The sequence below is a fragment of the Pristis pectinata genome, chromosome 1, assembly GCF_009764475.1.
Source record: "Pristis pectinata isolate sPriPec2 chromosome 1, sPriPec2.1.pri, whole genome shotgun sequence".
NCBI lineage: Eukaryota > Metazoa > Chordata > Chondrichthyes > Rhinopristiformes > Pristidae > Pristis > Pristis pectinata.
This window is the reverse complement of record NC_067405.1, coordinates 57487648-57503922: the sequence shown is the minus strand read 5'-3', so window position 1 is coordinate 57503922 and position 16275 is coordinate 57487648. Positions and strand designations below refer to the sequence as shown.

The window sequence follows — 16275 nt, the reverse complement described above, 5'->3', positions numbered from 1 at the left end:
CACACGACCATACCAACCTACTGGTCCCATTTATCCACATTTAGTAAATAGCCTTCCGTGCCTTGGCGATTCAAATGCTTGTCTAGTTGCTTCTTACATGTTGTGAAAGTACCTGCCTCCACCACCACCTGGACAGTGTGTTCCAGATTTCAACCGTTCTCTCTGTGAAAGAAATCCCTCTCGTATCCCATTTAAGCTACGCCCTCTTGTTTTAGATACCCCAACCATGGGAGAAAGATTCTTACTATCTACCCTATCCACCTCCCTCATAATTTTGTATATCACTATCAGGTCACCTGTCAGCTTCCTCTGCTCCAGGGAAAACGAACCCAGTCTATCCAGTCTCTCCCTGTAAATGAAATGCTCCAATTCAGGCAACATCCTGGTGAATCTCCTCCGCACCCTCTCCAGTGCAATTGCATCCTTCCTATCATGTGGCAACAAGAACTGCCAACAATACTCCAGGTGAAGCTTAACCAATGTTTTACAAAGTTGTAACATGACACCCCTGCTTTTTAATTCTTTGTTATGAGTGATGAAGGCAAGAATCCAATATGCCTTCTTCATGACCCTATCTATGCTGTCACTTTCAGAGATCTGCGGACTTATTACCCCAAGGTCCTTCTGTGCATTAACGTTCCCTGGGACCTGACCATTTACTGCGTATACGCTACCCTTACTTGACCGACCAAAATGCATCACTTTGCACTTATCAGGATTAAATTTGATCAGACATTGCTCTGCCCGACTTTCCAGCTGATCAATATCATGCTGCAGCCTCAGACGATCCTCACTATTGTCAACACTGCAAATTTTTGTGTCATCTGAAAACTTACTAATCATACATCCTACATCCAAGTCATTGATGTATACAACACCTCATGGAACAGCACTGGTCACAGGCTCCCGATTAGAAAAGAAACCCTCCACCACCACCTTCTGCCTTCAATTACCAAGACAGTTTTGGACCGTTTTGCCTGCTTATCTTGGATCCCATGGGCTCTAACCTTTTAGACCAATCTACCTTGCGGGACATTGCCCAAGGGCTTAGTAAAGTCGATGTTGACATCTAATGCCCTGCCCTCATCAATATACTGAGTTACCTCTTCAAAAAAAAAGACCAGACTCTTCACAAACAAAGGCATGCTGACATTTCCCAATCAACCCCTGCCTTTCCAAGTGTAAATAAATCCAGTCCCTTAGAATTTTTTTCCAATAATGTTCCTAATTCTGATGTAAGACCCACTGGCATATAGTTGCCTGGCTTATCCCTGCTGCCCTTCTTGAATAAAAGAACCACATTTTCTATTCTCCATTCATTTGACACCTCGCATGTGGCTAACAAAGATGCAAAAATCTCTGAGCCCCAACATTCTCCTCCTTTACCTCCCACAGTAGCCTGGGATAGATCTCTTCTGGCCTTGGGAATTTATCCAGCTTTATGTGCTCCAACACATCTAGCACTCCTTCTTAAGGCTAATATGCTCCAGAATATCACTGTCCCTCTCCCTGAACTCTCCACCTACTATGGCTTTCTTTTTAGTGAATACAGATGAGATGTATTCATTTAAACCCTCACTACATCCCCTGGCTCCACACACAAATTAAGGGGAACTACTCTTCCCTTCCCCTCTTGCTCCCTAATATGTTTATATAATGCCTTGGGATTTTCCTTAATCTTGTCTGTCAGTGATACTTCATGGCCCTTCTTTGCCCTCCTAATTTCTTTTTTAAGTACTCTCCTACATACTCTGTACTCCTCAAGGGCCTCTCCCCTTTTCGGTGCTGATATATGCTTTGTTTTTTTCCGTCATCAACCCTCAATATCTCTCATCATCCAGAGTTCTCTAATCTTGCCTTTTATCCTTATGGGAGCATGTTGGCTCTGAACTCTTACTATTTCACTTTTAAAAGACTTCCACCTGTTGGATGTTGTTCTATCTGCAAGCAGGTGCCCCCAATCTATTTTCCCAGGTCCTTTCTTAGGTTATGGAAATTGGCCTCCCCAATTCAGGACCTTAACTTCCTGACAATCCCTATCCTTTTCCATGATGGCCTTGAAACTTATAGAACTATGATTACTATCCACAAAATACTCCCCTACTTCCACCACTTGCCCAAATAAATAACATCTAGCAAAAATTGATTGATTTCATTTCTAAAATTTTTACCTGAGTAAGCATCTGGTATTTTATATGGTACAGAGTTCCACACTTCTACCATTCTTTGCATGATAACGGTGTTTTCTTAATTCTTTCCTTGCTTTGATTTTTATAGTCTGTCCCTTTTTCCCCAAATATTCTGAGGAACAGAGTAAACTGTTCTATATACCCTGTCAATTCCTTTCAAAATCAATTAAAGTCATCCTAACTTCTAAATTCCAGGGAATATAAACCTATTTTAAACCATGGATCATTGATGAAATGTTGTGAATCTGCACTGCATTCTTTCCAAGGCCAAAAAGCATCCTTTTTAGAGTGCACTGTATTCAAGATGTCATCTAAACATCCGTAATGATCATGTTCACCTTTACATTTGATCAATGTTGCATAAAGGATGGCATGTTATTAGCATTTCTGGTTATTTTTTGTTCCCTTGATCAATATATTTGCAGTGGTTGAGGGTCACAGACCCTTATCTCTCAACTGTCTTGTCAACTCCTCTGTGGCAGCCTTTTGCTGTTCATCTAATTTTTTTTCTTTCATTGCATGCTTTCTTTGGAAGGTATTCTCCTTTAACTACATCAAATGGCTAAGCTACTTTATTTGTTGTCTCTTCAAGTAATGAAACATTGGTTGAATTGCTATTGCTTGTCTGAAAATGTAAGTTTTTATTTGTATCTTTTTGTCACTCTCAGCACTCCCCTCAGGCACCTCATTTTGGCTGTGTCTAGTTTCCTTACATGAAATGACATGAAGGTCCAGGTTTGACACTGGTAGCAATGTTTCAGTAGGAAGATGCGTTGTATGGATGAAGTTCTTTCTGGTGCTAATAGGTATCAACTGATGTCATTATTTGATTTGTCTTGGCGCATCTGGCCTCCAATTCACTGCTCATTCTTCTATAATCTGTGGTGGTGCTGATCCATGGGCACTTGAGCTCTTTTGAAAATATAAAAATAACTGCAGATGCTGGAAATCTAATATATAAACAGAAAATGCTGGAAATACTCAGCAGGTCAGGCTGCATCCGTGGCCAGAGAAACAGAACTAAAATTTCAGGTTGAAGAGACCATTCCGATGAAGAGTCTTCGACCTGAACTGTTAACTCTTTTTCTCTTCCCACTTGAACTGTTTGTTTTAGTGGTCTGTTGTCAATCTCTAAATACATGGCTTGTTTTACTCTTCTGACATATCACTCTTTTTTTAATACTTGTTCAAACGTTAGACCTTCACATGCTTTAATGGGCCTTGAGATTTGCTCTTAACCTCTATCTGTAATCATCCAGCAAAAAGTTGGATTGTCCCTAACACTGTTGATTCTCCTTTTAATACTTAACTAGAATCAGCAGTAATACTTGCAAGTAGGATAGAAGATTTGTATTATGTTATCAGAAATCTATGATTGCGATATCATATCCACAAAAGTTAACAAAGAAACAAACATTATATTGCTGTCCCAGATGTTAACACAATCTGTGTGCAATTAAATTTAGAGGTAAAGACTGGTGGATGTGAAATATAATTACATTATGCCCCTAACCACTTTTACCTGAATATCCATGTTTTGTATGCTGAATTAACCATTTCTGCCCACAAAATTGGCTATGCACTAGAGTCAGAATTGCCATTTTCTGTGAAATAAGCCCATTCGGGGCCACCTCCAGACTGTGCGCAGGTTCACATATATCCATGGCCACATAAATCCAATGCTGAACAATTGCACTTGCATCACTCTTCCCATTTGTAGCCAGACTCAAGTCTATTTTTTCCTGCTATTCCCTTATGTTCAGTTTAAACTTGTCTAAATTCAGCCCATTGCAGCAGAGCCCGACACAATTTTATGCCTTCAAATGACTGCTAGTTTCCAGTCTTCAATACCAAAAGCAGGTAAAAGCAATTAATTGTCAACAATTTAAATTCAGGGCCAAGAATATTAAATCAGGTATTAGCTCATTTCCTGAATTGCAGTTCTGTTGAAGTCACAAACTAAACAAAACAATGTCAACTTGCGTCATAATATCTTACCTTTAACCTAGTAAAATGTCTCGGGGATTCTCATTTGGCAAGAAAGACTTTAAAAAAAAAACAACTCTTGGATAATCCTTTTAGTATTCCAATTAAGTCACAATTTTTAGTGAAACTGAAGCTTACACAAATCCTGCAGTCATTTTAGTGCTCCTCATTGAGTCAAATAACTACCATTTTGGAAAGTTCCATTGCTGCTGATGAAGCAGGTTCAAAACTGAGAAAGTGAAATTTGGAGTAAGTTTAGACTCTGCATAAAAATATGAAAAGATGGAATTGGTTTTTAACTGAGCCTTGCTCCTGTATTGAATTGAATCAGTGTGCTGTAGCATGGTTTAATTGTGCAAAACTGCTTGATGCCTCCACTGAATGAGATGACAGATTTGTTCTGGTTTTGAAAAAAAGTAAGGCAGATTATTACTTGTAAAAACTGTTGTTCCTTAACAGTGCTCTAAATGTATGTCTTGCACGGTTGTATTAATTAGCCATATAGTCCCAATTGAATTTATTTCTTATTTCTGTGTTAAGTTGATAAATTTTAGTTGGAGTCAATGTGTCAGTTATACATGGAAAAGATAACTAAGCTCTTGAACCTGCGCTGTGAGATGGTTGGTCAAGGTAATATCCACATTTAAGACCAGAATGAATTGAGCTACCACAGGTTCTTAGATCCCTGGAGAAATTTACTTGAGGAAAAACAGTTTCAGGGGAAAATAAAAAGTGTGGGAATTTTTTTTCTCTCTCAAATAGTGTCAGAGGAACAGTGTTCACTTAGGAAATTAGAACAGCTGTCTCGTTGGGTAGGTGAGGAATGAAGTTATCTCACTACACAGGTTGGAATTGAATGTTAATTTGTGATTCATTAATTCAGTGCTGTAGTTGCTCCACCCAAGTTGCAGCAATAGTTCTCTCTCTCTTCAACAACAGTTGTCATCTGATTTAAAATTTTTGATATAGTCACATGATGTGTGCAAATCTTCAATCTCTCATATACACACATGACCTTTCTACTGTCAGCTTTGCCCAATAATTGGATCTCTTCTGCATCCTGGGAAGAACAGTCTTACCTGGAAAAATATTCAACCTTTGTTCACAGTCATTCCATGGAAAGAAAAGGGCAAAGGAAACCAAATACTTTATATTTTAACAGCTTTTAATATCTATATAAATTATTTTTCTCCTGGGTTTCCAACAGCAGTGTCTAAGAGATTAATCAATTCAAAACAGTGCCTTAATTTTAAATTTTTTATCCTAGCTTTCAAATCTTTAATGATTTCATCCCTTTTTTCCCCTCTACAATTCAGTTCTGGCATCACAATCATCTGTGGGGTTAATGGCTTCACTGGCAGCCAAGCCTTTAGCTCCTAAGGCCCTGAGCTCTACAATTTATTCCCCAAACCTCATTCTTTCCTCCCGTAAAATGCTCCCTTATATCTCCCTCTTTGACCAAGGTTTTGGTTATTTAGTCTATAATCTCCCTGCATGTGTCTCAGTTACAAATTTTGATTAATATTGCTTCTATGATGCACCATCAGGTGCTTGCTGTGTTCAAGGTGCTATAAAAATGTTATTGTTGTTGTTCTAACTGAATTTAGAGTTGTGCAGCACTTTATAGCCTGCTTTACTGACTAAATAAATGAATAAGAATCCATTAAAAAATGTATACGATGATCCTGAATTATATAGAGGCTTTAGCTTACCATGTTTAATGGGATAATATGTTCATTGAAATGCAACAAGAACAACTTCAAATGAATATGAATAATTTTAAGGCCTGATACGTTTTGAGAGGCAGGTAATGTTCTGTGTGCTACTTGAATCAAATTTAATTTCTGTATCACATACCACCTTCTAAGTACATAAAATGAAACAGTTGCCAATCCCTGCTAAAGTGATACATGCACCAATTTCACCTACTTCCCTGTGACAAAATCTCCAGCATTCTTCTGGAATGTCTAGGAATGAAAGATTAATTTCTTGGACACTGCTGCAAACAATCTGGAAAAAAACCATTAGCTATTAAAATGCTGGAAGTGGGGGGGATACAGGGGGTTGGGGACTGGAGACCTTTTGACTTGATAGGGGGAATCATACGATGAAACTTTCAGGAATGCATCCAGCCAACAACGTCAAGCATTGGAACCACAACCTCCACTCCATGTGTTTGTGTAACATCTAACCTGAGGCAAGGTATTTGCTAATTGAGGCCACGTCTGCTAATCAAGCCATATGTCAGCAATAGGTCTAATTACTACAAATAATGGCTTAAAATGAATTTGTTCAATGCAGAATAGATCCAGAAAGCATAATTATATTGTTAACCATGTTCATGCCTGGGCAGGGTAAATGGAGATCTCCATAATCAAGATAGCCTTCACTGGTATATGAATGTGTATTAACCATTGATGCAACAAAGACCCAGATGATTATGAACATTAAAAATAATGAAAATGGATTTTAAAGTAATCTGTGAACTTATAAAAATTTTGCCCCCCAACCAGTTGTAATTATTCTGAAAAGGATGTTAAACTGAAATGGTGTGAAATAACCTGCCAAGCTTATTTGTCACAGTCTGAAAAAATTGAAGTTCACATCCAGGTTGCACCATGTTATTTGTATAGATGCAATGTGGAATTGTTTTTTATCAATACAAAATAACTTGCATTACTGGTCAGTTCACTGGTACAAACCTACAACACTTTTTTTTATTGTTTTGTATTTAAATATCTTCCGAGGGAATAAATAGTCATAGATGTAAGTGCAGTCCAGGTTGATGACAGTCCATAGTATGGAACTCAGAGTGCAATTGCCTCCCCATACCTACCATAAAACCCAAAGCCATGGTTCTTTGAGAAAACGAGGATAAGAACTTTAAAAGCCAAGGCAATATTGGAATGTTATCAATTGTGGTTCAGCAGGGTATTTTCCACTTCACTACTTGGTGGAAATGACTCAAAGCCCACTCATTTATTCCTTGAAATTGCTGCATTTATTGTTTCATGGGAACCTAATTTTCAATTAGCAAGCATCGGACTAACTTTGGTAGGCTGCCAAAAAGGAGAGTGAAAGACTTATGTGGCAGGCAAACCTGCACAACAGTATTGTGATATTGGCCAGATGATCTATTTTAGTGAAAATGGTTGAGAGATAAATACAGTGCTGCAGGAGCTTTTATGGCCAAGTAGGGGAGCTGACATCCTTGACTTACTGCCTGATCCCAATGGCATCTCAGACACTGCAGTACTCCTGCAGTGAGTGCTTTAGAATGCCAGCTTAGATTTTTGTGTTCAAGTCTCTGGAGCAACTTGAGACCTCTGGAAATGTAATGGTGAGGATAGGTGGATGGCAACTGAACAGAATGAGGCACTAATTTGCAGAGGTTGACTTGGCTTTCCTGTGCTAATTCACTTGGCAGCCATTATGACCAAATCTAAAATCAGTTAGAATACTTTGCACCTTCTTGGAACCTAGCCTCTGCCATGTGTTCAGTGAACCGTGTAGGTGTTCTAAGATAACTTTCCTATTGGGGGCTGTGGTAAGCCATATAGCTTCTACGCTGAGCCAACCAACATTATGGACCTACTTATGGTATAAGAAGTGAAAGGGAATCCCATGGGAGCCCAAGTCTCAAAGGACTGAGAGTCAGCTGAAATATTTGTATAGGTTTAGAAGGACCTGATTCCCCTCCATCCCTCTAAAGTTTAAGAAGAAAAAAATGAATCTGTTTTGGAATAGCCTAAAGTAATTTCTTATAAGAGTGCTGATTAGGCTGCTTTGTTTCGGGGACTAATTAACTGTCTGTACATGATGTCTGCCCTACCAATAGATTTATGAAAATTGCAGTGTGGACTTGCATTAGGCAAGGGACCCAATTTAAATATTGAAGTAAGGCTTATACTGTCCCTATGAAAAATATATTGGTCGTCTATCTTGAGGCATACTTATGGGTCAGATTGAGTGAACCTTAGGCAGCCAGCGGGTAGGAAATTTTATTTTAAAAATAGTTTGCTTTCTACTCTTTTCCAGAATGTACAGGGAATATTCAAAAATATGGCCTCATCTATTTTATGAATGATGCCACCACGTTTCCACTAATTGGGCCTTAAAATCTGTACTGAGGCAGTATCTTGAAATATTACCTTAATGCTCCAAATACTAACAGACTTTGCTTTCAGCAATTTCTATTTTTAATCCCACACCAATAGATGTATTCTTTTTACTCCTGAAATTACTGCAGATAGGCAATTGAAGATCATAAACAAATTGGTAAAATTTCTAGATTCTGCAATTTCTACTTACGAACAACTTGTAGTTATCAGATGTCTTTAATACATTATAATGTCCCAAGGCATTTCACAAGAGTATTCTCAAACAGAATTTGATACCAAACCATACAAAGAAAGGGCATGTAGGTAAGGTTTTAGAAGCATTTAAACAGAAGAAAGAAAGTGACCGAAGAGGTGGTTAGGTTTAGGAAGAGAATTCTGAGCTCTGGTTCTTGGCAACTGAAACTGTCAATTAAAATTGGAGCTACAGACAAATCTAAAACTGGAGGTGAAGGATGGTAAGGCCATGGACAGTTGAGAACATGAGAATAAAATTTTAATAACCAAGGTGATGTTTTTAAACCAGAACCAATGAGCAGAAAGGTGACTGATGAATGGAACACTGTGCAGTTTAGAAGAAGGGCAGCAGAGTTTTGAATGAGCTTGTTACAGAGGGTGTAAGACGCAAGGACAGCTAGGAATGCAATAGAGTAGACAAATCTACAGATAAGGTAAGGATCTAAACAGCATATGAAGGTTGGAGTTAGATGATAAAAAGATGAACAAAGACAGATTTAATGTTTGGAAACTCATCTGAGAATCAGAGTTTCAAGATTGCAAACTGTCTACTTCAGCCTCAGCAGTGGCTAAGCAGAGGGATAGAGTTGGTGAGGAGAGTGAAGAGATTGTTGTGGGGACCAAGGATATTAGTTTTAGTTGGAGGAAATTTCTGTTCAACATGAACAAGCATCAATACAAAACAGAGACAATAAAGAAGCTGGGACAGGTGACGGTGATATTCTAACTCTTCACATTCTGTTCCTGTGGAAATTTCTGCAATGATCTCTCCAACGGAGTATCGGGAATATTTTAAGTGGAGAGCTGCGCTAAAATAGATTTAATGGTTAAATGGAATTCCTCAATCTTGAATAAGAAAAAGAGACACCCAACTGAAAATGTATTTGGTTTAGCAAACATTAAAATATATATTGATAGAGTCAAATTTGTATACTTTAGCCAGCCAATAAGGATCAATAAGAACTGAATCTGACCAAGTTGCCAAGGCAAGGCTTCTGTATTTTCTATGCCCTAAATATGCATTGCCAGAAAAATATCCTCATTACCTGCAATTAACCTTGTTCTGACTCAACTTCCTTATACCAACAGGTAACCAGCACAAATATTTTCATTGTGTCATTGCCAGCCCGTTGCTATAGCAATTGAAAGAAAATACCACCACCTAACCTGCTCTATAAACCTGCCTCAAATATTTATTTATTTATTTATATCCTGAAAGCCATGATCTCTGCCTCAATCAACCTCTCTTTAACCATTTCTCCAACCCTCATCTGTTGTTAAGATCCATATCTTTGTTACCTATATATTTGCTTACTCTATTGTATTACAGTCACCAACAATCCTCTAAGTGGTTTCTCTTTCCTTAGTTTTAATTTAATCTATAGGAGAAATAGTCTAGTGAATACTTACCACACAAGGCAATATTGAAATATAAATATCAGCAGCAACTTTTAACTAAAGCTACACGAGTGAAATCATAAGTAGGCTTATCAGAATAAACTTTTGGGATAGTCTAGCTGTATGATGCTAATTTAGAGTCAAATAGATGTCTGAGGATGGCTAGGAAGTATATCACTACTTGCCTCTTATACAAACAAAAGGACTATTTGCTTGCAAACATGATTTAAAAAAAATATGGAGAAAGTCTCTGAAACTAAGGCTGGCGTCCCCTGCTGTCTGCAAGGTGAGTTTCAGAATCTTTCATAGATTTCAGTACATAAGCTAGTGTTATGCTTCCGGACAATTAAAATGTGCTTTTTTTTAAGGTGTTGTCCTCTTGAAATGTTAGAAAAGGTCTCCATGTGAACGTAAAAGACCCAAAGGCACTTTACCAAAAGAACAGGGGGTATACAAGAACTAGGAGCAAGACCAGGCCCTATGGGCTGTTGAATCTGTTCTGCCATTCACTAAGATTATGGCTGGTCTGATCTAGGCTTCAACACTTTTGCTTGGTCCCCATAATCTTTGATTTCCCCCAAATGTCTAGAAATTCATGTTAGCTTCAAATTTCACTGTTTTCTGGGGTAGAGAACGCCAAAGGAATTGGATTGTTAATCTGTCCTCCTGGTATTACTTTCTTCATACTTCATAAATTTCACGGGGCGATGAGGATAAACACTACCAGTTTTGTACACGTTATACAACTGCAAAAGACAGACTCATAACAGAGGCCGTTTTGAGTAATATTATGCCATTTGTACAGACCCGAACTCAACAACATCTTAAAACAAAACTGCAAAAGCTGAAAATCTGAAATAAAAAGCAGAACATGCTGGACGCTGAGCAGGTCAGGCAGCATCAATGCAGAGAAATAGGGTTAACATTTCAGGTCTGAAGGGTCTCAACAACATTTCCTTTATATTATTGTACATACATAGACGTTTAAAAAGTTTTTAAGCTATTATAAATTCACAAGTGTGAAACTTTGAATTTTTACAAGTAAATCCTCTCCCCAGGAAGACCCAGCTGAAGAAGGACGGACAGGAGGTTTTAGTTCCTCGCCTAAAAAAAACCACATGACGCATAATTTCTCAAATTTTACAAAAATGCAGTTGGAGTGAAGGACGTGGGGACAAATAACCGCCACAGACGAAGCGTCTTCCCCGAATAGAGTGAACAAAACCCACATGGTCTTGTCTGGGGCGGTGAAAAGCCAGGCGGTCTTGGTTGGAGGACTGCTGCCAGTCACCTCTTGTCTCCTGAGAGCGTTGTTGGTAGTCGTTACCTGGAAACCGCGGGGCCATTTTTAAACAGTGCGGAGCGCAGCCCCGGGGACGCGGCGGGATTGACCCAGTTCCCCGCCTCGGCAAATTGAAAGCCCGATTGCAGCTGGTTTCCCCGAACTCAAACAAAATAAAGCTCGCCGCAGCCCGGCATCTTGTAGTCCCAAGCGCCGAATGGGGAGCTGTTGCTCTGCAACGCCTTCGTTGCCAGGAAGTTTGGAGAGTTAAACGACAAGGATGGAGGATTCCTCGCTGTGCCAGTGCCTCAAGGGGAGCCCGGACCCAGAAGCAGCGGGGAAGGTAATCCCTGCAGACGTTTTAAATTGTGGTATTAATTAACAACCTCATAGGTGGACGGGATGGTCTCTCTTCTCGGAGCAGCCAGGTTCGAGTCCCGGTCCCGGGTGCAGTAGCAGCCCGGGTCTGGCGCAGGTGTCCTGTCCACGGGTCTGCAGACTGGCTCATTCACTCTCTCTGGGGTGGAAGTGGCACGAATTCGAAGAAACGAAGGAAGTTATCCTTGGTTTCATGGACTCATTGCAGATTATCTGGTCGTTAGCGCGTTTGTGTACGTGGGAGCTCGCAGTGCGCCAGTTGACCACGGTGCCGCCTACACTGCAGGAGTTCAAGGGAACTTGATTGTCGGGAAAAACTCTTTGGGATGTTCGGGGGAAAGTTATGAAATGTTTTATTTTTCTTTTTATTAATAGCCACTAAAAATTACCCGTATAGTCCGGATGAGCAATGAGGCGGAAACGAAATGATCATTTTAAACCGTACAATTCTCTTGATGTGAAATAGGAAATGGGCACTTAAGAAAACGGAAAAACAGCCCCCATTATTTAGCGTAACTCAGAATATGGAGATTACCCTCAATTTGGGGTTCAAAATTGATACAAAACTAACTTTCTTTTACTAAAACTGTAATAAGGAAGCTTGTAATATTGTTGTAAATATTTTGTTTGGTTACTGTTGCTTGTTGCCTGCATGAATTGATGGGCGTTCACAGGGCTAAGGTTGCATGTGCATGCATGGATTGATTTATATTCAGTGTAAATGAGAAGTTTTTACATTGATGGAGGTGGCATCTTTCGGAAGGGATATTAAGTTGAGGTGCCATAAAAGATCCCATGGCAATTTTAGGAGAAGGGCAAGTAGTCATCGTCCTGTCAAATTTTATTCCTCACACAAAAAAATATCATGGTCGTTATTGGCATTGCTTTTTGTTGGAGCTTGCTTGCAAATTTGCTGCCATATTTCATACATTACAACATAACTGAAAAGTTGTCCAAAAGTGCTTTGTGGGATGTACTGAGAAGCAAATCTTTATTTGTGGTAATTATATACAAGGAAATTGTTGACACATTTTTGGATTTTATGTGGCCATTAAAATTTATGTTTAATAGTTTCTGAAAGAGTTATTTCTATTTAAGAATGATGGCTGATTTTTATTTTGCTAATTCAGAAACCACCCCTTGTTAATGTAGAAGTTAATTTTGCTTATTTTGTGAAGTGGTAGCTTCTGCAATTTACCAATAATATAAATCTGAAAACAACACTACCACTCTTAAATTCATTCTTGCAACTGACTTGTCGGCAAACAATTTATTTATTTCAGTATGTATTTGATGATTATGTTGAGAACTACCTTGGTATGGGAAGCTAATCTAAGGATACTGAGACCTAGAGGCACAAAAGGATAGCCAACAACAGACAGCGTAGCATAAACATTGTTATGCATTTAAATGTACAAGTACCAGCCTACATTTAAAGTTGTAAATAACAGCTTTTTTTTAGTCACCTGCCTGCATAGTTTATTGGGTTAAGCCTCATTCAAGGGAGTTGAGCACTCTGCTGATACTTCAATGCAGAACCAATACTTAAGATTGGGGTTTCTTTTGTGGTAGTCTGCTGGTGCACACTGGGCATGGAGTTGTTACTTTGTTTAATGTATAGGTCCTTGGATAGCTTGCTGGAGAAGAGAGCTTGAAGGCCTGTCTGCTGCCAATGGCCCTCCAAAAAGGTGGGAGATAGAGATATGGAAGATGATGGAGCAGGCTTAAAGGGCTGAATGGCCTATTCTTGCTCCTGATTTCTGTGTTCCCAAGGAGAATGAGGTTGAATGGTTGATGATCAACTGAGATGGAGAGAATTGGTCTGTAGGAGAAGTAGCATTGGAGGGGGAATCTGATTCTAGAGGCTATTTGGAATGGATGTGTGTTGATCAAGCAGTGGTTTTAATGTATTTTTAGGAAGAGCACAGTGTGCCACATTCAGTTCAGAACACAAGAAACAGGCGCAGGAGGAGCCCATTCAGTCCTCTGAATTGGTTCTGTCATTAAATAAGATCATGGCTGATCTTGCATCTAATTTTCCTATAATCTTCCATTCCCTAATTCAGAATTCTTTTGTGATCCAAATATTTATTGCTGTCTTTTAATGTACTCAATAATGTTGCATTGCAGCCTTATGAGGCAGAAAATTCCATAGATTCACAACCCATGAATGAAGAATTTCTGCTCCTCAAGTCAGTCCTAATTGGGTGACCTCCTTATTTTGAGACCAGGAGCAGTCTCCCAGCATGTACACTCAAGCTAATTAAGAATTTTTATGAAGCCTTTATTTCACTTATTCTTAAGAAAAATAAGAACCCAACAGAATGTGCTTCATACAGACCAATTTCATTACTTAATGTAGATGTTAAAATTTTATCTAAAGTTTTAGCTTGTAGATTGGAAAATGTTTTACCTTCAATTATATCTGATGATCAGACTGGTTTTATTTAAAAACTGATATTCTCATTTTGATATTTGTCGTTTATTGAATATTATCTACTCTCCCTCTAAGGAAATATTGGAATGTGTGATATCTCTAGATGCTAAGAAGGCCTTTGATCGGATTGAATGGAATTACTTATTTAAAACTTTAGAGAAATTTAACTTTGGGCCCGATTTTATCCAATGGATTAAATTACTTTATCTATCCCCTTCTGCTCGAGTTCTTACTAATTTTCAGAATTCTAAATCTTTTAAACTTCAACGTGGAACCAGACAGGGATGTCCTTTGAGCCCTTTGCTTTTCAATTTAGCCTTAGAACCTTTGGCTATTTCTCTGCGAGAATCTAGAGATATCGTTGTTATCTCCAGAAGACACATCAACCATAAAGTTTCATTATATGCTGATGATTTATTACTTTTTATATCTAATGTTGAAACCTCCTTACCTCCTATGCTTTCTTTACTTTCTCGCTTTAGTCATTTTTCAGGATACAAATTGAACTTGCATAAGAGTGAACTTTTCCCTCTGAATAACCTGGTACCATTTGATATTAACATTCTTTTTAAAATTGTAAGAAATCATTTTACCTACCTGGGGGTGTCAATTACTAAAAATTATAAACATTTATTTAAAGAAAGTTTTCTCACATTGCTTTATATGAAAAGGGTTTTATCAAGCTGGTCACCTCTTTCTATATTATTGATTGGCTGAATTAATGCTATTAAAATGAATATTTTACCTAAATTCATATATCTATTTCAGGCTTTACCTGTTTTTATTCCTAAGTCTTCCTTTGACTCTCTTGATTCAATTATATCTTCTTACATATGGAATAATAAACATCCTAGGCTAAATAAAGTTCATCTTCAGAAGCTTAAAAAGAACGGAGGTTTAGCTTTACCTAACTTTAGATCTTACTACTGGGCAGTCAATATACAAAGTCTTACATTTTGGCTATATTACATTAACCAAGAGGCTTGTCCAGTATGGGTTTCTTCAGAAGCTAACTCTGTTAAAAAATTTTCTATTATTTCTCTGCTTGGTTCTTCACTCCCTGTATCATTATATAAATTAACAGATAATTTAGTAGTTAAACATGCTTTGAGGATTTGGTCACAATTTAGAAAATATTTTGGTTTATTGAGTTTTTCTTTGTCCGGTCCCATTTTCTCTAATTATTTTTTTAAACCTTCTATGACTGATGTAGTTTTTAAAGAGTGGGACAAATTAGGTATTACTTGTTTTCAAGATCTGTTTGTTGGAGGAAACCTTTCTTCGTTTGAACAATTGTCTACCAAGTATAATTTACCAAAACCTCATTTTTTTTAGATATTTACAAATTAGAGATTTTCTTCAATCTCAATTACATTCTTTTCCTTTGAGTCCTGATAAAAATTTATTAGATGTAATTTTTAATTTGGAACCCTTTCAGGATGGCTCAACATCTAATATTTATGGCAGATTACTAGGAATGAGTAAGGTGCCACTAGATAAAATTAAAAACGCTTGGGAACAAGATTTGCAGATGTCAATTTCTGAGGAAACTTGGAATGAAATTTTCAAGTTGGTTAATACTTTGTCATTATGTGCTCGTCGTTCTCTCCTTCAATTTAAAGTGGTCCATAGAGCTCACTTGGCTAAAGATAAACTATCCCATTTTATTCCGATATATCTCCTTACTGTGATAAATGTAATAACGGAGTGGCTTCTTTAATTCACATGTTCTGGACGTGTCAGAGTCTTAAAAAATATTGGACAGATGTCTTTCATACTTTTTCTGTACTTTTTCAAAATAAATTTTAAACTTAATCCTTTGACTGCACTATTTGGGATTGTTGGAGAAAAAGATATAACTTTGAAGGCTTCTGATTTACATATTCTGGCTTTTATTTCTCTTGTAGCCAGGAGAGCTGTATTGCTTAAATGGAAGGAAGTTACTCCACCTACTCATGCTCAATGATTACGGGATGTTATGTCATACCTGAATCTAGAGAAGATTCGCTGTTCAGTTTTTGAATCTAACTTAGACTTTCAAACCCTGTGGGGACCCTTTTTGAATTATTTTCAAAATCTCTGATTTGGAGACTAAAACGCAGATATTGGCTGACACGGTTACATTTTTAAGGGTTTTTCCTTGTTGTTTTTTCCATCAAATAGCTTCGGGTTTTGGTAGTGGGAGTAGATTTTTTTTATAATAAAATATTTCAATTTTTTTTCCTTTATTAACTATTATATGTGATTATT

General features: G+C 37.9%; 1 protein-coding gene across 1 annotated transcript in view; it reads left to right on the top strand.

The window, feature by feature from the left end:
* The first annotated feature begins 11225 nt into the window (after positions 1 to 11225).
* dnah7 (dynein, axonemal, heavy chain 7) overlaps positions 11226 to 16275 on the top strand; it is a 236137-nt gene continuing 231087 nt past the window's right edge. Inside the window, exon 1 of the mRNA XM_052011084.1 lies at positions 11226 to 11553. Coding sequence (XP_051867044.1) covers positions 11491 to 11553 — 63 coding nt within the window. The 5' untranslated portion in view covers positions 11226 to 11490. The remainder of the gene's footprint in view (positions 11554 to 16275) is intronic.